Source organism: Larimichthys crocea, chromosome XXI (assembly GCF_000972845.2).
Source record: "Larimichthys crocea isolate SSNF chromosome XXI, L_crocea_2.0, whole genome shotgun sequence".
NCBI classification, from domain to species: Eukaryota; Metazoa; Chordata; class Actinopteri; family Sciaenidae; genus Larimichthys; species Larimichthys crocea.
The window spans coordinates 17,574,383-17,597,853 of record NC_040031.1 but is presented as its reverse complement, the minus strand read 5'-3'; the positions used below and the strand labels follow the sequence as shown (position 1 = coordinate 17,597,853).

Genomic DNA, 23,471 nt, shown 5'->3' with positions numbered 1-23,471 from the left:
CACTGTTGGTAATTCAAATTGGCAGTGACGGGTTACTGTTTTCAATTTCACACTTATTTTACTTGAAAATCCTGATTCTGAGTGGACAGTTTTAAAAAAATGTCATTTTAGTTACAATATCAGTTGAGAAAGACACAAAACTGTAGTCAAAATCGAAATTTATTACAGGGGTTCTCAAACCTTTTGGGGCCAAGGACCCCTTGCAGGAGAGAAAAAATTCCAATTGCCATTTGCGCTCCTAGATACCATGGAAATAATTTCTATTTTCTAGCTTGGGTGGCTTCATAGCTTCATTTGCTAGTACCTGAAGACACACATTTTTTCTTCCATTGTTGTTATCAATAAAAGCAAACTTGAGGTAACTGTCATCATATTTTAGTTTAGCAGATTTGGCCGTTGCATCACTTGATGAAGTGGAAGGACTTAAATATGTGTCCATTGTGCTAATTAGATTAACTGCGTGACAGATTTACGTGGTGCGTCTCTGGAGTTTTTAATGTCATAAACCTGATGTAAGTGAGTGTCATTGGAATAGTGGTTCCCATTCATGGTCATGCACTTTTTAAATTATACGCCATAACTTATTAATTCATTGCAAAAATTTTTCAGGGACCTCCAACCTATGGCTCGCAGACTGTCCGGGGACCCCAGTTTGAGAATCACGGATTAATTAAACATATTTAAAAACATGATAAAATGAAGTTATAGACATGACCTGCTGCTGCTTAAAGAGGATTTATACAACAGTTAGTTCAGACCAAGTGATTTGCACCACATACCACTTCAGAAAATATTCATCTCTGCAAGTACAATCATCATGACAGACAATAAAATCCAACTGATAGGCCAACCCTGTTCAACTATGGACAGTTTTGGCAGGAGGCAGCTTAATTCCTGTTAAAAAGATTAATTATTGTTTACTGGGGGGGCGCTGGTTAGTGGTAGAGTAGTAGGTAGAGTGTGCTCCCCATATACAGAGGCTCAGTCCTCACTGCAGCGGTCCAGGGCTCGAATCCGACCTGTAGCCATTTACTGCACATGAACCTGACACCGTATCAACCTGATATTGAAACAAGATATTTCAGGCAATGCAAAACTTATTTTAAATTACATTTCAGGGATATCTTAGTTCAATTTAATTCAAACTGTTAATTTGTCTGATATGTTTTTAAATAATTAGATTTTTTAACAATATTTAAGGGATTATTCCAAGTACCACTACAGGACAGTCACGTACCCCCAGTGGTTTTGTAACACAGTTTGAGAACCATTGGTTCCCCCTAGGTGTTAATGGTTGTTTGTCTCAATGTGCCCTACGATGACGATGATGATGGCCTATATGTACCTGGCCTCTCGCCCATTGTCCGCTGGGATAGGATCCAGCCCCCTGGGGCCCTGATGAGGATAAGTGGTTACAGAAAATGGATGGATATGAAGAGCAGCACGATAACTGATGATAAAAGGGGGCCAGAGGATTCACTCAATTTTTTCTTTTCTTTCTTTTTTTCCCCCTAAAAATAAAAAGTCGGCCTATTTTTACTGGATAGGCCAGCGTGATGTTTTCTCTTCAACATGTGGCACCCTGCTGCCCTATACCTCATCTTGAAACAACGTTCTGTAGATTTAACACCTTCCACTACTACCTTTTTGTATTTAATATAGTGTATTGTGTGAGGAACCATTAGAAATTCAATGCACAGGCGAGATTTCTGAAACAGCGCACACTCTGATGACACTTGACAGTTTATAGATATCGAAGAGTACAATGTATGCTGGCAGTCTCAACTGAGCTGACCTGCTGAAGACAAGAAATACAAAAGAACACTACAAAGCAGAGTTCAAATAACCTAAGCTGAAAAGAGAAACGTTTCTCCACTTTTTCAGACATGCAATAACATCAAAGGTACTGTACTGTCTAATATCCAACCTGGATGCAACGTTTACTCTGTAAATTCTTGTTTCATAACGGAAACCTGATTTAAGCAAATTATAAAAGCTCCATTCAATATTTCTAATAAAGTCTTCATAAAAGATTGCAGAATAATCATTGACCTCGTAACACTCTGAGGTGGTTTTGACTGTTCAGTGTGTTTCAGTGTTATGCTGGTTTGATAGTACTCTAGTGATCCACTTGTGTTTCAGCCTTTTCAGAGGGTAAAAATAAACCTCAGCTACATGTTGAATTACATTTCAGTGCATTTCACAACAGTACGTTAATTGTATACATTTAGAGTGTAATTTTAGACATGTCAAAAGGACATGAAACTCAACCCACTTACTAATGTCAGCCTGCCACAATTCATGTTGATCTAACGAGACTTAATTGATCTTTTAATCAAAACATTAATCAGTGCATAGATCAGTAGTATGTTCCAATCATTCAGTGAATTAATTCATCAGAAAAAAATCTGGCAGCTGTAGTTTCCAGAACATTACTGTAATAAATACGTTATAACTTTTTTTCTTTTTCCATGAAATATTACAGTGTTTTACTTTACAATTAATGGTCCAGTGTGTAGGATTTATACTACAGTACCACAGTCCACCCTCGCCTTCCAAGCATGTAAGAAAAACTCAAATTCACATTAAAAGCAAAAGGTTATATCTAGATCAGTTTCTCTGTTCTGGGCTACTGCACAAAAATGGCATCAACATTCAATAAATACTCCTAAAAATTACATTAATTAACATTACATTAACAGTCCATTATTTAAAATACTACTTTATTCTATATAAATTCTCTTAAAATCATGAAATATGACTGTGTTTATGCATATCAAGTATCTCCCTGTCAATCCACCCATCACTCATCAAACTGTAACCCATTTTATATTCAGGGAATTTCACTGAGCTCAACATAAACACACGAAACTATATAAATTACAGAATCAAACACCACTACAACAGGAAGCAGCTAAGTTAAACTGAACTCATAATCAATAATAAAAATCAGTAATAAAATATAAAAGAGATCCTGAGTAGCAGAATAAATTGACCCATGGCAAACATCATGTTCTGTGTTCAATCCGTTCATGGTAGATTCAGATCTCTAGTTGTGAGCACGACGAAGTGACAAGACTCTGACAGGAAAAGCATGAGCCACTCTGAGTTCAGTGTTACTAGAAATCATTAATCCACACAGTGACTTGATAACCCCAGTCGTGATCTCTGGAGGTTTTTTAATTATATAAGGATGAGGGAGTTTGAACGTTCTTTTCCATTTATTTCAGTTTTTGTCTTTCGGCTTACTGTTTTTCATATTTTCATCAGAAGAATAGCAGGAATTTAAGTAGAAACTGTTTTTCAATCAGATTTTATGTCCCCAAGCTTTTATTATGTTCTGGTTTGTTTCACCTGTGTAGAGTTGTCCTGCCTGATTATTTAGTTCCTTTGTTTTCTATGATTCTTTGTCTGTTGGTAAAGTGTCTGATTGTGTCTGAACATTCCTGTTTTCTTTCTTAGTTCAGGATTTTGTTTATTGGATTTTCATTTCTGAGAAAAGCTTGTCTCATCCTCTGAGACAATAAAACCATTATCTTATTCCCAACACATTCATATAAGTAATTTAATGTACATTGTCATTCATCCTTTTTGTTAACAGGTGACTATCAACCTGTGAACTGCCTGGTAGTCTTGGCAACCATCACATAAAGCACTGCTAATGAACTGTTTGTGTTTTGACTCTAGCTGTCTACATTATATTGACCTTTAAGAAAAAACTAACCGTAGGGTACAACGAATATGCTGTTAAGATGACAAAAAAATTATATATATATAATATATAATATATAGATATATATATATATATATATATATATATATATATATATAAACTACAAAGCACTTTAACATTAAATCCAAATGTTGGCAAATCTTAATAATGACGCCATTCAGGTAATATGACGGAAAAAACAGCTTCTAATAAACACCAAGCTAATGCCAACTCCCCGTGAAGGAGACTGAGCAAGTGCAAATAGCACTTACAAACAACAAATCACATCTACAATGTATAACGGTACAATAAACTAAAAGCCTACGTGACTGTAAATCTTAACTGATATATACTTACCTGAAAGAATAAATGAAAACTGCATTAAGAGGCTCCTCATAAGTGGTTTTACTTTCATTAGTCAGGTGTTGAACACACTGAAGAATGCAGTGCAAGCCTACAGCTTATATACCCACAGGTGGTCTTGTGTCTTTTATGCTAAAAATAGAATAGCTCGTAATTTAATGAGGAGGGTCTGAAAACGTGTGATGAAGTGCATACACATTTAAGTAAGTGGGCAATTAGATATACATTCTCTGTGCGACACATGGATAGATCAAAATAAACTTATTATATTGGAAGATTCCACTCTAGAGCTATTGTCACCACACTTTGAGCTTCACAATGGCCTCACGCAATGAAGTTACATCATTTTTCATTCATATTATTTGATGTATTAGAAGGATAAGATGAGTCATTCAGGAAGAATCAACCTTTTTTCATTCACTTACCTGCATAAATTACAGACAAATGCCACCGATGAGTGGAAATGTAGTAAAGTAGTAATACTGAGTAAATCTAATAATGGCAGGTTTTAATCAAAAACATATTGATTTAAATTTTTCCCACTTACAAACAATGTTTTTCTATTTTGTCTGTACTTTGTCTTCAAAATCCAATCTGTGGTTTAGTGAGATAAACAGATTAATAAGGGACAACTACACAGTATTACACATTTAGTTATAATGAGTAGAGGGACAGCAGCACAACTCATTTTCTTTTACATCACTTTGCCTGTTGTGTTCTTTGTCGGCTCTACAGTGGTATGGTTTACATGTATTTGCTATCAACTTCAAACAAAACTGAGACATGTATAACATATCGCTGTATAATTCACAGCACTCCATTCACATGCATAATAATAGATATTGCCCATCATCCCCTGTGTCCCTGCTTGAACTGTGACACCAAACATCAGAGAGACCAAAAGTAAATTTTCTCTCTGAAACTCACAAAATAAAAATGGATGAATCCCACCATAGATTTTTGGTTACTGCTGTTCTGGAACCTCTTTGGTTGCTTTTTTTTAATTTTTGTTGCTTCACTGGTTACCTTCGATACTGAGAGAGTTAGTTTTTTTTATTTATTTATCTTTTTTTGTGCGTGTGTATTTGTGGCCTGCAGGAAGACTAGAAACCACTTCAGGGAAGCTAATGAGGGTCTGAAAAAAACAAATATCTTTTTAATAGCATAAATGACAAGCCGGTCATGCTAGCTGTCAGAAATGTTTACGGGAAAAGTCCATTTAAAATAACCTTGACTTTTCACGATTGCATAGACTACCTTTGTATTTTAACCCATAATACAGTCATGTTTCAGATCAGAACATTTTAAAAATACTTTCATTAATGTATAATAATAACAGTATGGCCTTCTTTTATTGTAACGAAAGTCACTCATTAGTAGGTCATCTTTCACTGTATGAATGATTGCAGTAAGCGCTTGTGTGATTGGATCTGAATTTCTATTAACTCTAAGGTAATATGTGTTTTATGAAGCAAATTTGGGTTAATGATTAGCATCTGAACGTCTCCTTTTAAAATTAACTTGACAACTGTACATGCCATAGCGACAGCATGAAGAAAGATTAAAGTGATTACATTTGCATAAAAAAGGAACTATATGTATTTCGCCCTGTCTAGTGCTCAATTAGCGCTATAGCTTTCTGTGTTAGTATTGTTGAACATCTGGTTTATCTCACATTTTATTTTTGTCATCGAAGTTCTCGGTTGACTCATACATACAGTAACTAGGAGAAAAAAAGTATGATTATTGAGTTGCAACTGTCAGAAAAAAAAGATCATTCTCATTATTCTCTGTCTTGATTGCCTCTCTCTGCCTTTAAGACACACGCTGTATTGCTGTGCATGTTTCTCCCGGCAGTTGATGAATGTATGGAATAAAGATTGACAGCTCACATGCCACAGGTTCTTCTTGTGGTGCAAGATTTAATATAATGACTGAAGAAAAAGAGATTTATTGCTTGGGGATATATAGCAGAGTGAAGATGAGTCACTTAAGACCTAAAAGCCACTAGTCTTAGTCCATAAAGACCTGCACCATTCCCTTGTTGTTTCTCCGGCTCTTTTCTGTGATTTTGAGGGTCTTTGTGTTTGATAAGACATATTGCATTGCAAAGAGGCATCCCCGGCTGGATTATTTCAAGCCAAATATATTAACCTCTTTTTCTTGTTACATTAGATAAATCTCAGAGTCCCCAGAAATTTTTTAAAAATGATTTTTACTGAATGGGATCTAGTTGTAGCAATTTTAATGTTAAAACCAAAGCATATTTATTAAGTGTAAGAAGTGGGAGTTTGAAAAAATAGTGACTAAGAAGGCAAAGTGATAGATTAAATGCAGTACTCAGCTGGACATGATTAACTGTATTCTGTCAGACCAAAATGTCTGAGAGGAAAACTGAGCGACACAAATGCATTCGCCTTGAACTGCTGGCTGGTCCATGACAGGTCCATGACAGGTTATTGCATATCTGAATGGAATAAATGGATATATCTGGCTGGTAGCTGCTGGTGGGTGGCAATTCTGAGTGACTGGAACTGTATTTACTTCAGAGGTACTAACTACAAAACTAGAGTCCTTTATGTAACAGAAAACATTTACAGCTTTAGCTTTATAATTTATGACTGTTTCCTATTTCTCTTGAAAAAGAGAACTTGACTTCAAAGAGATTACTATTAATGCCACCAGCTGTTTATAAAATGCAGCACTTTAAAAGTTTTCATGAAAAATAGTATTGCTGACCCTGATGAACGGCATTTTAGGCATTGGTCTATATTTGTAATTCATAAAAAAGGCTACAGTACAATGTGTGATTGCATTTTCAGTGAATATGTTATATTATATATATGACAAGACTGCTCTGTGGGTACCCCAGGTGTAGTGATGGACATAATTAACCCCATATATGGCCTCTGCATCCGTGAGATGAGTCACAGTGAGTCATATTGAGATCGATGTCATCTTTAATGAAAAATCTCTATTCTTCTATCTGTAGCTTCACAAACGATGCATGCAATGTTGCAATCAAAGCAATGTTGTCACTTCAGCATATACAGCATGTACGTTCAACTGTTTGATATATATTTGGACAAAAAGCAATGATTTGTGCATTTGGACCTGGACATATTCTGAGATATTTTATGTTAGAAAGTGTGTATTATATGCACTGCACAGTGTTCTTCTCTTTGGCATTGAAAGAGATTCACATTTAGATAATAAAATGGCTTTTTTGCTTTTGTCAAAAGAGTCCTTGAACTGTTTTCTTTTTGGAATACAAGACAACATTCACATAGCGAGTATAACTACATGCAGAGCCTTGGTATCAGCAATGCAAGCGGTTCCCGTAGGAATCATTCAAAAAGAACTGGAGTGACTAATGACATCTAGACTAAAAACAAACTCTTAGAGACAGAAAGCTGATGTTGGACTAAATCCAGAGCACATCAGCCCAGTACATGCTCATTCACTGATTTTTTTATCGAGCGAGTTTCTGTTGCTCGGTTTGGAATGGCCTGCTTACAGTTCTGAACTCCTACGCTTATACTCGACCCCAAAGCTGCTCATAACCTTGAAAGAGCCCTCTTTGTTGTTCAATGATTGAAGTTTGAAGCAGATCAGGTGTTTAAGGTTGGAACACCCACATCATGGTACAGCCTCATACGCTATATGATCTGGTCTTATATACGTTTTTCCCCTTTGACCTGTAGGTCTGTATTACATAATGCTGGTGTATTGATTGTTTTATATGCATCGAGAGCTATTCGTGTTATTGTTCTTGCACATTATTGAACTTGTGGTGTTTTAAAATGCACCTCAGAAATAAACTTTTTTCACATAATGAACATATGCTAATAGCTATGAGTCATTGTGTCCTTGTAACACCATAAGCAATAGCTGTTTTGTGTCTGATGCTGTATTTTAAAATGCAATCAACACAATTCTCTGCGAAAAAAAAAGTGTGAATGTAAAACATATCGTTATATCAAATTCTCTTGAGGACCACATGGTGTACTAAAGTCTAATGAGAAGTCGCATATAACACAGCACCATTAAATGCTTGAAAGATTAATTGTACTATGACAAGGCCTAATTAAGAGTACTTTTCAACTTTTCTGTATATTTTCATGAACATTTTTTTGTAATTCTACTTTCACCCAGTTTTAATGACATATTGTGCTAAATTAGTGAAGATGATAATTACAGACTAGCTTTTGTGGCAGAATTGGTAGAATATTGTAGCCCCTTTCAACTTTTTCTCCATTGTAAGACCTTCATGAGAAAGATTAAATTAACAGAGATTGTTCTATAGGATGTATTCATATTGAAGTTGTTAAATATATTGTAAATAGAATAGTACTGAGGATAAGGAAGAGTACTTGATATGATACTGTGGTATTCTAGCTGCTGCTAAATTCAGTGTACAGTCTCTGTGGAAAAGGCTAAATGTAAGTGGTGTTGTATAATAAGATAAACATGAAACATGCCTGAATAACAATATACTGACAGCCAAGCTACAGATGAGGCTGCTGACACTTTGTGATACAAGGTTGTTCATCTTAACTTTCTTGGGAAAAGACCACCTCCTCTTTAATCAATAGCATCTCCAGAGGAAAAGCAAATAACCTTTTAAATAACCTTACTGTATAAATTGTAGTAGATAAACATAAATACCACTTTCAAATAAAAAAATGGAAATATCGTTGAATCAATAGGCAGTAAGGTTTTGGCAGGGTGACTGTGTGTCAAGGTTTGCTTAAGGAGTCTCTAAAGATGCAGTAAAACGCAATAGTTTGACAAAACATTGTTTTATTCACACTCGCTACCTCACACTGAAGGCACAATCCATGATTGGATTGGACAGGTAAACTGCTGGCAAAATGTTCCAAATATTTGTTGTCCTGACCTTGTTCAGTCAAGGTTAAAGCTGTAAAGCTTTTGTGTGCAAAACTGATCCAATCAAATCCAATCATGAGCCTAAGTACACTGCTGTGATATTACCATGTGAACGGTGTCTGCACTTTAGGAACAATGGGATAGTTAAAATTAATTAGATTGAAAAGGGTTTTTTTTAATAGTGAGTATTAATCCTCAAACTTTCGACAAACATATTAATTCAATTTATTAATGATTTCACTTATTACAAAACCCTTCTCCTTAGCTACAAAGCTCTTCATGGTCAGGCACAATCGAATAAGAGCTCATAGTACCCTATTAGAACACTGCGCTCTCAAAATGCAGGGTTGCTTGTGGTTCCTTTAGTCTTCAAAGGGAGATTGGGAGCCAAGCTCCTCTTCGTTGAACAAAAGGGAGGCAGACACCCTCTCCACATTGAAGAGCAGGCTTAAGACAATCTTCTTTAATAGAGCTTATAGTTATGGCTGGCTCAAGTGAGTCCTGAACCATCACTTAGTGATGTTGCTATAGTACTAGACTGCTGGAGGACTTCCCATAATGCTAAGTTCTTCTCTTCTTCTCTCCCTCTCCGTGCACACTCATGTCCCATTAATGCATGTTACTACATGCTGGCTACACCTAGATCAGCGATTGATCGAGCCTGCTGCTCTGGTCCTGCCTGATGTCCACTGCATGCAATTATTATCATTATCGTTATTACTACCTATAGTCATATCTCCATTACAGTTAATAGTTACAGTTATCATTATGTTATTGCTGCTGTGCCCTCTTTTTAACTCAACTGGTCGCCTACCAATGAGCTAGGTTCAGCTCAAGATCTCAGCAGTTTTTCCTTGCCACCGTCGCCAAGTGCTTGCTCATGGGGGAATTAGGAGAGTAGAGAGTACGTGTCATGAGATAACTTTTGTTATGATTTATGTGCTATATAAATACAATTGAATTTAATTAAATAATTCTTCTCAGCAAGGAATTTGTTGTTGCCTTTGAAAAGCAAAACTCTACAGTTTCTAGAGGTGATCAATATTATTAAATTTGTCTTCTGACATCTATGTTTTTTGTACTATGTTTTTGTTGTGAAGTATTGGGATTGCATATTTGTTTTTTGATAGCACTTCTTAAACCTCCTTTTGTTTTTCATCTCAACCTTTAATATCTGGAGAAATCTATTGATAAACTGTTGCAAAATCAACTCTCCACTTTAGTGGAAGTACTGCTCATATAGGCACTTTAAATGATTAGAATAACTAGAATAAGTTACTTATTATATAAAAATGTGAGTGCAGTGAGCTGCCCTTCATCTGGTACTAGGAGCAGTTTTTATTGTGGAAACTAGATGTGGCGGCTGTATTGATTGGCAGGCAGGCTGCCTTGAAATGTCATCAAAAGTCTGACTCTGACGTTTGCTTCAAATAAGTTACACATTTGTTCGCAAAATTGAAATTCTAATTGAAGATATAGAATTTATGAGAAAACGGTCATCAAAGGGGGTGGGGCAAAAGAATCTCTCAAGGTCACTTATTCTATCCTGGATCACTACTACAATGGCCTCACTTCTATGGAAATTACTCCAACTGATATTGCGATACAGAGTAACCTTATCTACAAAGAGCCGAGGAGATTCAGAAACACGACATGCGAGCCTGACTTTCAAACATAATACTGGAATCAGTATGTGGAATTTTGAACAGATTATCTAACAATGTGGACAAACCACATACAGTGGAGACAACATGTTAGCAGCCAAAAATATTTCTCATGTAGTGCATCAAATCATGATCACTTCACAGAGCTTTCACAAAGAAATTCACAAAACCCCTCTTACCACATGTGTTCCTATTCTTTATACCATGAAAAAGGCTCAAATCAAATCAAATGTTATACTGTACTTACAGTAATCAAATGATCTGCTATTTGTGCCTAAATTTGAATGCTTTAACTTCAAGTCAGTGTAAAGTGAGAATAAATGTGTTGTCCAAAGAAAAGAAGAAAAGAATGTGTCACACTGCCAAATTTGAATCATTAAAAGTCCTGACAAGTTTATGAAATTAGGTGTCAAAATCAGGTAAAAATGAGCAGAAGTTTATGAAATTAGGTGTCAAAATCAGGTAAAAATGAGCAGTCAAGCCGCCATTTTGAAGCGACATGACTAACTTTGAAACACTCTGAGCGAGATGAATTAATCTCTATCTCTCTGCTAGGGGTGCAGCGATATGCTCAGGGTAGCCTCAGTGCGTCATCAAGCCACCCTTTAGGACCGCCTAAAAAATCCTGAACTGAAAACTGTTTTAACCTCTAACTCCACATTTCAGGAATATACATTCAAAGTCTTTTCACGTGTTTTCAGCAACTATTTTCCAACATATTTAATGTATTTTGAAAGAAATCTCAGAATTGCCTTTACACTGACTTTAAGCTCTGCATGATTTATGATGGAAAAATATATTTCAATGAGGCTGTTGCCAAGTTATCAAGTATACACCGTTAAAAAATGACATCATTTCACTTTGCACTGTGCATACCTGTATATTATCAGGAGCAGCCTCCTTCTGGAGGATGAGGTAATTTGCCATTTCTGTGATGATTTATTTGTTTTGGACCGATGACACAGTATTTAATTGGGTTTTTATGTAATGGTTTGTCATTAATTTCATTCAGCCTAAAGCTGTCATAAATTCTGTTCATGCTCACCATGACTGCATTTCCAACTTATAATTGTATTAAACCTTGAATTTTCTGTCGGATAATCACAGCAATGCTTTTGGTCAAGATTAACACTACTCTAACTAACTACTCAGCTATCGGTAGCATCAGTACAAAACAATGTTATCGAAATTCAATAATCTGCTCATGGTATTTTTTGGTATTGCTGCATTATACTAGAAACTTATATTTAAACTCAACCCGACAAACATATTGAGAAGGTTATAAAGGCACAGAAAGCACAAAAAGTCACATGCAGGAACTATAATTTATCATTAGTCAGTGCATTTACATGCATGCTAGTATGCTGGTGTTGTTGAGGATATGGCATTTACATGGAACATATTAAACATACTTATTTTCATATGGCAGCACCCAGGTTTCTGCAGGTCTGCCTGCAGGTGTGTTTTGATATCACCGTCTTGCACCAATAAATCATGTTCAGATATGAGTTGTTTACATGCCACACTTGTGAAATAACAGATCCATGAGCTGCTTCTTTGCCAATAAATATGGGATCAGCTATTTATCCCACTGTAACAGCACTGAAGTAATTTTACAAAAATATGGATATGTTTATGGGGTCTTATTTATCAGCCACACAATCCAACAATCAGTGTCAACATCACAAGAAGTCTAATGTTTGAACCTCAGGGGATGTGGTGGGAGACGCTGCACTGCTACTCAGCTACATACAAATGGATGAGTAACACACCGCTGAGCACACAAGCAAAATGTGCACAGAGACACAACACAGAGAACACACTGTAATTGCTACGGCCACAATACAACAGCACGGAGTGTGAGGTCAAGAAATATTAAAACAAACAGATGTCGATGTTTACATTTAATCTACAGTACAGCAGAAGAAAAATAACACTTATATCAAAAATACAGCTTTACTCAATATTATAACAACAGTGGGCGTTGAATCATCTCAGGGTTGTTTTAGTCCAGTTTTTACTGCAGTTTTTGCTCTTTAAAGAATCCGTCCTTACACCTTGGTGGCTAAAGGCATTGAAAGTAGCACAATAGAGTGATGGTCCACTGTAACCCCAGTTTGTGCTTCAGGTGTATAACTTTAAATTGATTGAAGTCACATTCAAAATATTTTTTTCATCCTCACAAAGAGGAGTTTTATGAGTATTGTGGAAATATTTGACAACATTTGAACTCTAACCCTATCCTTGAAGTTTCCGAAGTTCAAAGTTAATTAGAAAAACTGTAGACTAGAGAAACAAACTAGGGCTGTGTCCATGGACCATAGTGACAGCAGGAAAAACATTAAGTGTTATTTTCAAACCAGTGCGTGTTCTTATACCATGCACTTGGAAATTCTTCTTTTTTGTTGGTTGCATTATGTTGCATTACCGCTTTCTACTGGATTGAAGACTTCTTCCCCCACTCCTCATCCTATTCTTTAAAACAATATGCCTACTCAGTTTAGGCTCTGAAAGTAATTCCCACAATATCCCAAAACTTTCTCACAGCATTAACAACTATGTCTTTTCTCACAGACTTCCTTTCCACCTCAGCAGCACCATGGCCAGAAATGCTAAGAACTTAATCTTGTCCTTACAAAAGCAATATTCATCATGCCTCCTACGTGATCTGTTCTCCCATTTCTTTTCTTCCCTGGCTGCTTCAGCGAGGCTCAGCCTTCTCTTGGACCTGCATTACTGCATGACCATATATTTCCTTCGCTTTGGAGAGTATCCTTTCTGTTTTTCATGACTTTCTGCACGCACCCACAAACTATTTCTACATCTAAACAAGCTGTGTGCAAATTTCCAACAATGTCTGTTCTTAATTAGTTTGGAAACAAAAGCACTTGCTGACCTGAAATGATACAAGAATTCTTTGTCAGGCAGGATTTTTGATATGAAATGTAACATAACAGGTGCACACATTTCTCCGTCACTCATCCTGAACACCGTATGACTGTCTGTTACATGAATCTACTTGCTTTTTCAACTGTATATGATACTTCATCAACAGCATCATTTACTGAACCTCACTTGGCGAATTGGAACACTTGGTAACCATCTTGCACACATCCAGCAAAGATTAATTTTGTCTGACACGTCCAGATCTGTCCTTGCTCCCAGTCAGTTTTAGTCTAAGAAATTGGATTTCATTCTCAACATCATGTCTTTTCTTCTTTTTCCTCCCTGGTTTCTTCCTGCTATTTCTTTTAAACTCCCCTATCTCTTCTCTCCCTGCAACAATATTTCTGTAGCCACACACACAAATTAATAGATTTTCCATGTATAAACAGACAAGCTGTAATACACTTTGACAAGAAACAGTGATCACAGCAGCTTGTGAGTGTTGATGTTTCCCTTTGCACTAGCCCGACTCTTTTTTTCATCCAGTTCACTCAAGTGTTGCTGCAGCTTTTCTACTTTCTGAATAAAATGAGTCACAGGAAAGTAAGTAATGTTAGCAGCAATTTAGCAGTTTTTTTTTTTTAGTGAAACAACATAGTTATTTCAGTTAGCCGAGGGTCTGATTCATGCCTTTCGCTGGCTGACTAATGGATAGCGGTGTAGTGGTGCCTGGAAACGTGGGTATACTCTTATATACTTATTCCCCCAGTTTCTGTTTTAAAGCAATCCTACAAGCAAAGGATAAATGTCCTGTTTAGTAGCCAAAATATTTTGTTTTGTTTATATTTAAATAATAATAATAATTATTACAATGTTTCAAGAATTCAAGTTCTGCCCACACACCTTGTTGTTGTGGTATAATTAGTGATAAGAAGTTAGAACAACCATACAACCAAATACAGATTCTTAATCTCTCTTATCTCTTTTCTTTCTTTCACATACATATATTTGAACCTAACTTTGGTTATTGCATTAGATTATAATATTCAACACATGGTGGCCTTGATCGACAACAATGGTCCATTAAAGTAATTTATCTAAAGCTTTGAACGTGGCTTTTGAAAACAGTGACATGTAAGACTCCACCTGCACATTTAGATCACCTGAAAATGGGCCAATTGTGTTTTCAAATTGTCACTTAACTTCTGCTGCCTGACTTCAGGGATTAAGGACCACTGAGAAATCAACATTAGCCACACAAGACGAGCAGAATTTATTTTTCTTTTTGCAATAAATACTAACTCACAGACAAGTGAGATAACTACATAATTATGGATTTTGAAAGAGAGTGAGTACTTCTGTTCCTGTACTCCATCCATTCACAGAAAATGGCTCTCAGAACAGTACTAAATAAAAAAATCACATTGTAGGGGATTTATATTTAGTATATCCAGTGCCAACTGAAAAATAATTAGGTGTAGTCTACATATGTGCATAATATGTGCATAATATGTTTTTCTACATATGTGGAACAAACAGTTTGCACCCCTGCGGCAAAGGAGCTAACTTGTTGGAGACTTAGCCACTGATTCACACATTACTCAGTATTAGACTTGTTGCAATTTGTTCATCATAATGTGTAATTTGAGTTTGATATATTTTCAACTTTTAGACAGGCGAGCTGTGATCCAGTGGAAGTCTAACTCATTCATTCAGTCCATGTGAGCTGTCACTAATATCTGCTCAGAATTCAGATATTACATTATGCATAAAATGTGAAATGCTTCTGCTCCCCCTGCATATTACTGTCACATGCAGCCATTTATCTATGTCTTTGGCCATGTGGCTTAGACTGAAATGGCTGTGGTACAGTGTGACATATTAACGTTACAGTGATTGATTGTTCCCCATTTAAATGAGAGAACACACAGACAATCTCACATGTTTCAGCTATATTTATCTACAAAGGAAAAATATAAATGTCATCGTGTTGTAAATCTTTGCAGCAGATCATAAAACTCTGTCTGTCTGAAATTGTTATTCAAAATATGTAACCAACAGTTAATTGTGATCATTTTGGATGTGAAGACATATTATTTGCAGTGACTGATCAGGGTGTCTGAGGGACAGGAGTGGAAAACATAAAAAGGGAACTAGCTGCAAGCCATTAAGAAATTCATCATGTATTCATTGTGATACAGTTAACAAACCCTTTTTAACATGTAGGACAGTGCCACATCACATTTTCTTCAATAAAATGGCAACCTAGAGCTTTGCTTTCAACCTTAAGGGACCCCTTTTCTATTATTAAGTAAAATGACACCTGACTGACATATTATATGGATATTTCATATTACTGTATATTCAATGCATAACAATGACAGTACTGAACACCTGACAGACTGTAATTGAAATGAATGATTTCTTATATTTTGAGCAGATTCACCATCCATAAAGCTTTGTTGATCCCCGCATCCCTCCAGGTTGGGAACCTAGAGGGCATATAATCATGTTTTCTATACTGAAAAAGCACCCTAAGGTGCCTGTAGTGGTCAAGTCAAGTCACTTTCATCTAGCTCAGATGGCAAACCACTGATCACAAATGTGCCTCAAGGGACGCCTTCTGTCTTTTCTCGCTCGATTCAGATAATTAAAAACTCCAAGAAATGTCAGAAAGTGTGACAGAGGAGGTATCCCAGGCATGCAGACACAGACGTACAGAATACACATAGATAGATAGATAGATAGATAGATAGATAGATAGATAGATAGATAGATAGATAGATAGATAGATAGATAGATAGATAGATAGATGAAACATGTACAACATGTACAAAGAAATGAAACCTTACATGATTAAACCTGTGCTAAGATATTTACAAATACAAAACTATATGTAAAAATAGAAATACATTTTTATAGAAATAAGAAAGAGAACTATATAATAATATAATATATATTATACTATATAAAAAAAACTATATACAATTAAATTAGGCTGTAGACAATGCATGACACACACACACACACAGAAAGAGAGAGAGAGAGAGGGAGAGGACACAAGGACACAGAGGGCAAGGAGGCAAGGAGGATAAACAAGGGAGAGAAACATACACAACTGTGCTTATGGGACACAAAAGAGCGGGATTTGTCACATTTTATCTATGTGGGCATCCTCTAGGGTCAGTAAATCTTGTGTATTAGGTCCAGTTCATCATCCAACACCCTGTGCCAGATAACCTTAGTAAGAAAGCCTGCGCTGAAAACATATACGACCTGTGTCAATGCAACTGCCTCAGTGCCCTCTATCGTTTAAAACGAGCAGGTACATACAGTTTCAACACATATAATCAAATATACGTTATTTATTCCTCAAGTAAGCAAAGATAATTAATGTAAACACATTAATGTAGACTTGATGCGTCTGTGGAACTTAATAACACTTTATAGTGGCCGTTTCTTTGTGCACATTGCTTTGCTTATTTCCATCTCGTAGTGTTTTAAGACACTGATATTGACCATTTAAGTTTAATTTTTATTTATTTATGTCTCGGCTGAGCTCTAACTGACATTGTGACGTAGAGATGTACGTTCACCATAGCAACGCGCTGGTCCGTCCGTTCGACTTTTGGTCCCTTTCGAATATCCGTCCGTGGTGAAACAAATACCTTGTGCTCAGCTGTGATGTGGTATGGACTAATAAAGAGACTGTTGAATTAGGGTTAGCGTCGAAGAAGTAAAAAAAACAACAAAAAATCAGATTGTGTGTTTGAGTTTTAACCAGTAACGTCAGGTGGACCACCTTTGCTGACTTTTTTTGTAAACGGAACCGAAGAAGTAACTGACATTCTGTCAGCGGTTGAGACAAACCAACGTCTGTCTGTCTGTCCGTCCGAGCTAACTAGAACAAGTTGTTCCTGATCGATTAAACCATGGACGCCGTGGTTAAATTCACAAACCAAAGCCAAGGAAGGGACCGTGTGTTCAGGTGAGTTGTTTTAGAGTTTTAAAAACCTGCTCGACTTTGTTTTTTTATTAGTAGAAACATGAAGTTTTGGTGACTTCGGGAGCTGTTAATTGGATGTCAACTTTCTCTCTCCGTCCTCTTTCTTTCTTCATTTCAGGGCAACCCAGTATGCGTGTGCCCTGTCCGTATATTTACTTCAAAAGAAGAGCTCAGGAAGAAAGGACCTTGTGGCCAAACTTAAAAGTCTTGAAGCCACCATGAGCGCTGGACGAAAATGTGAGTATATACCTGTGAAGTGAGGGAGGGGTGGTTTTAATGGGTCCCAAACAAAATGAGGAATAAAGTAACTTCATGAACAAATATCATAATTAAAATTCAACCCAACTGAGAATGTACTGTATAAGTTATCGTGGTTCAGCATGTCCTCATGTACAGTGTGTTCAGGTCTAAAATTAAACCAGAAACTTAGACTACGCTTACAATACAAGCAGGGGCGCCGCCAGGAATTTTGGGCCCCATGACAAAAAAATCAAATCGGGCCCCCCCCTCTGTGCAGCTGTTGTCACCACATCTCTAGGACCTAACTATCCCATCAAAAGCTTTACATAACTCTAATTAATTAAAGGCTTGCAACTGTTTTTGCGTCTTGTAGTTCAATATTAGTACTAGCACAATATTTACTGCTGGTGATTTGTACATGCATGCAACTCTGCATACAGTATGCAGTGCAGTTCACTATAAAGCCACCATACATTTTTATTTAACTTTTACTGCCCAAAACACGTAAAAACAAAGAGATCATTAATTTCATTATTATAGTTGAAATATATATACTCTATGATGATGGTTTAATAATTTTATATTGATGTTTACCTATTTTTTGGGGGCCCCTGTCAGTCGTGGGCCCTTGGAGTTGTCCTTTTGGGAAGGTGCACCTAGCCATCCATTTTTGCTTGATTAATGATGATGAACAGTTAATTGATCATGAAAAATGTTTTAGTGTTTTGTCTTTTAATCATAAGCACCACTAGCTCTGTGTGTGTGTGTTAGATTTCCTGATTTTTCTGTCTGTATATATTGTTCTAAGCTGCCTCGCTGAATTTAGGTTATTTCTCCTCCTACATTTTCAACATACATACAAGTGGAATGAAACAAAGCCTGCCTTCATTATTACATCCCTCTGTTGCCGCATCATAATAGCACCGTGGGCTTCTGGATAATCATCTTAAATCATTCAGCTTCTTTCTGAAGCGCCTTGTTGATTATTTTCTTTAAAAACACAATAATATCTCTTCAGCATGGTCAGGATGGGCGCTTGACTGCACATCTCTTTTAAGGCCAAGACAAGAGCCAAGTCACAGCAAACAACTTGTCAATTGTGTCACTTGACTTTGTTCTCGAAAATTACAATTACCTCAATAGAAAAAAGAAGAAGAATAGAATAAATTGAGCATGCTTAGGACAATTGTTCCTAAGTGTCAATTGTGTTTATGGAAGATATCGGCAAAAGTTGTCACATTTTCAACAATGACCCTCGTGTATTTTCAAACTACAAGTTACATATGTAGTGTGGTAAAATGTAACTGAATTTAGCAAAATGCATGACTCTGTTGCAAAAACCTTCTGACCTACCAGGGTTTACCTCAGGAAATTGTTATGCAGAGTTGCTAAGTCATGTTCAGTTTAGTGGATGATGGTCTAAACAGTAGCAACACGTACAGCTTTTTCTCTACAGAACCTCTGCACTCTTATTCTGAAGGTAAATATTTACATTTTCTATAGTGTTATTGAAGGTGGTGTGTGTTCATAAAACCTGCATACATTATGCCATCAATAAGCATCAACATTATTTAAAATTCTTTATTTTGTTTCTCTTTTACGGCAAAATCGTTACCAATCTTTTTATAACAAACCTCTGCCTACATACTGTCTGAAATTTTGTAATTCAATTTTCAATTAAATTTTATTTATACAGCACCAAATCATAACAAAAGTTATCTCATATGGAGCAGGTCTAGACCGCACTCTTTATAATGTTATTTACAGAGACCCGACATTTCACTTGGCAACGGTGACGAGGAAAATCTTTATGTGTGTGTGTGAGAGTGAGTGACTACACTGTGTGTTGACACATGGACCTGTGGCTCTAACACTAATGACCCGACTAGCCTTGACAGCTCATGGTCTAGTTTACTTTACTACCCGGGGTGAATTTTTGACACAGTTATGGTTTTAATATGAATTTAGATTTGTACTGAAAAATGCTGACTGTGATGTTTGTCAACTGACCTGACATAAGCGCCACATGGAAATAAAGATATGATAAGGTGCTGTCTAATAGATCAGGGTCAGACCTAGTGGAGCTGTGTTGGGGCTAAAGCGGGGCTCTGTTTGTGCATCACTTAATCATTAGAGCGGCAGCCACTGGGCTCTCCTGCATCTATGCCTGGATGCAGTGGTTGTTTGTGGAGGAGACATGTATAAGAGGTGAATGTACCTGTGACATTGGCTTGTGAATTGCTATAGCATACTTTCTGAAGGTTACAGAAAGCAATGAATGCAAGCAAGTGCCCACACTTCTTTCCCTCAGAGGAACAAATGTACACCAAGATGAAAAATACTGTAGCTTAACTGTTTTCTGCATTGACCTGACATTTCATATAAACTTGAATACTGCTCTAATACCTCCTTTTTTCCTTCCTCTTTTGTCAGTGTTCAGGCTGGGAAACACATTAAATTCCATTGAGGCTGCTAAGCGAACCATGCAACTCTCTGACCGAGTGCTGTGCCTGTGCCTTACTGTGGCCAACATCAACCGCGCCCTCTACTTTATCTGTGACAATGTACTTTGGGCCAGAAGCGTCGGTCTTATCCGCGATATTGACAAGGAACACTGGAGCCTAAATGCCTCACGCTGCTACTTCTTCTCGCTAGTAATGAATCTGAGCAGAGATGTTTATGAAATCATCCAATTAATGGTGCAGAAAGCAAGAGATGAGCACTTTAGACAGAAAATGGATCAGCATCTCAGTGAGAATCCTGAAGTAGCTGAAGTTGTCATTCCTCAGTTGGATGCTTTACTCTTCCTGCTGCTCGAGAGCCTAAAATCACACCCGGCTGTCGCCTTAGACACACTGAAAAATACCTGTGATCTCTTCATTCCTTTAGACAGGTTGGGTATATACAAATCAAATGCAGGAGTGGTGGGATTTTGTGGCCTGATATCCTCACTGATTGGGATTGTAACCCTTGCACAACCCAAGTTAAAAATCAAACCGTGATAACGAGGGCGGAGATAAACCTGACTAACTAGCTGCAAATAAAGCAGGTTTATCATGACAGATTGCTAGCTGTAGTGTTGGACAGTTAGATCAGGCAACACATCGCAGGGACACTTTGTAACAATTATGTTGGACATACGTTGTATGTTTTGCACTCAAGCCAGCAATAACAGAAGGGCTTGCAAGTTTCTGGAATGAATTTGATTGTTTTCTAAAAATATTTTAATTGATTGAATTCATTACATCATGCTTATGAAAAATACACTGAACGGGGACCAGTTCAATTTTAAAACACTGGTTTTAAAGGGAGCCAATCAAGTTCAGACAGTAGCGTTTTCTATTTTTAGTAGCCAAGGCTAATCCTGTGTGCATTCCTGTGTTCTTCAACACATCGTGTATAACACCAGCAGTTTGGTAACTACTGTACTGTACTTGCAAATGAGGGCTTCTTACTGATGCTTTTCTCCTGTCTCTTAGAAAAAGTTAATCTGAGTGGTGTTGCCACTTTAAGTGCATTACTCTCAGTGATAAAATGCTGCTAAAGGTTTTACCTCAATGATTAATAAATGAGCTACTTCTCAGCAAAAAAAAAGTTTTCACATTTGCAGATGGAAAAAAACAGCTGAGAAATATCAGGTGATATTTATTTTTCATCCTGCGTGCAAGACATGTAGGATAGGACTTTGACTGCCTGCAGATCACACTGTATGTTAACGTCAGGAAAGTGTAATGAAATGATTGAGTACAAACCCCTCCACTGCCCCCCAGATCATGTGTTTACAATTAAATTCTTAATATATTGTTGTATGTTTGGGTTTTCTTTCTAAATCTAGGGCACATTATATTAATTATCACATGTAATAAATATTTTAATCTCACAATTGTTTTTGACAGGATAATAAAACTATATAATGAATAATGTTACTAATATACCTTTAATATGTAATATTTAATAATGTTACTAATGACTAACTCTGAGCAGTGGTCATTATCAAACAGTTGTAATACAGATTATAAACAGAGTAGCACTGCCCTCTTGGGGAAACAGGGGAAACATGACACTTGTAGAATTGAAAAGAGTTTTATTTTTCAATTATACCGAGACAACAATACACTTTTTTTTTCTGAAAGCTTTTCTCAAGAGGATGACATCGTGATAAAGCATCCACCTTTAAAAAATTGCAAAAATATATTCCATTTCCCTTTCACCATACTTTGAGTTTTGCTGTGGGAAAACAAAAGGAACTAACTATGCAAAGATGAATCCTATAAAAGAACAAACACATACAAAGCAATAAATAAAGAAATTTGTTCTCCTAAATAGATCAATTGCAGTGATTCATGATGTTCGATTTCACATTTCTGTTGGGGCATTGTTTTTCCAGTACCAACAAACATACTAAACACACCTTTATGAAATATGTTGAAACAGTTTGCTGGGCTGAAATTGGAAGTTAAAACAGCTAAACATGAGATGTAGTGTAATTGGTCTCCTGGTCTTTAAATATCATATGTCAGTGCCGATACACTTAATAACATACATTTTGCAAGGCATCTGATATCAACTCAATCCAAAACATTATGAACAAAGCACTTTGAAAAGTGGCAACAGTGTGAAACTACAGATGTGTAAATACTGCTGGCCCAAGTGTTTTTTTTTTCTTTCTTAATACCGATGATGTTAGATGCAGAGTCAACCTGCTCTTTGAATGTAAAAGGCACCTTCAGTAGTCAGCTTCTGCGACAGTGAAAAAAAAAAACCCTCACTAAGCGCCTGGTTTCCCAAAAAACACATGAACATGAATCGTACAAGTATCTTCATTCATACTTGCCCAGGGAGTGTCACTCATGATGCAATTTGTTTGATTACATATTTAGTGGTAAATGGAAAGCCCTTAACTTCAATTAGTTCTGTAATTTGTTATTTTATGGTCTCATGGTCTGAATGGCGTCATGTAGACATTTCCACCCCACCGTCATTAAAAATGTCTCAGTACCTTTTCTGTTGATGAATGAGAAAATTCTGTGAAACATAAATAAATGACTTTGTATATCTGAGCGGGCTTTGTGCTCTTGTCTTTAAATACAGCGGAACTCATTGATTTTCAAATATAGTACCAGAACAAGTACTCAGGTTGTGTAGCACATTTGAATCCTAAAACAGCGTGAGGTCTGGTTCTGAGAAGAGATACAGAAAGCCAGAATAATGTTGGGTTTTTTTTTATGTGGGTGTACCAGACGTTTAAGGATCCAGCAGTTTTTTAGTTTTTTTTTTTAGCTTTGATGATATTTAATTCTCAAAATTGGCTTATAATTCTCCTTTTTTTTAACAGTCAGTGCTAATAAATATTCTTGGAAACATTTATATGTGCCAAGACAGAGCAACTGTTGCTAATCCTTCAACCATCCCAGAATACCAGATGTAAAAATAAAACAAACATTTTACTTGGATGAAAAAGAGCTGCTTGAAATGTGACATTAAGCCCAGTATAGAGTATTTGCATTGAGAAATCAAGAGAAGTAAAGCACATTATTTCATATAGATTTCTGCAAGTAGTGGTGCTTGATAGGATTGGACAGTGAATTAAATCTCATTACAGTTCATGATTATCCGACAGATTATGAGACAACAAATGAAGCTAAAACAGAAAATGATTAAGACATACACGAAAAACAACAAACAGATTAGATAACTGTTGCAGAACAGC

The 23,471-nt window shown here is 36.5% G+C and overlaps 1 protein-coding gene across 2 annotated transcripts in view; it reads left to right on the top strand.

Moving 5' to 3' along the window:
* The first annotated feature begins 17,163 nt into the window (after nucleotides 1–17,163).
* LOC104921709 (peroxisomal membrane protein 11A) overlaps nucleotides 17,164–23,471 on the top strand; it is a 65,476-nt gene continuing 59,168 nt past the window's right edge. Inside the window, exons 1-3 of one of the 2 annotated variants that reach the window (XM_027272651.1) lie at nucleotides 17,164–17,503; nucleotides 17,640–17,758; nucleotides 20,195–22,821. In XM_027272651.1, coding sequence (XP_027128452.1) covers nucleotides 17,448–17,503; nucleotides 17,640–17,758; nucleotides 20,195–20,763 — 744 coding nt within the window. In that variant the 5' untranslated portion in view covers nucleotides 17,164–17,447 and the 3' untranslated portion in view covers nucleotides 20,764–22,821. Of the gene's footprint in view, nucleotides 17,504–17,639; nucleotides 17,759–20,194; nucleotides 22,822–23,471 lie in introns of those variants that run through there. The other variant, XM_027272650.1, reaches the window with a different exon arrangement.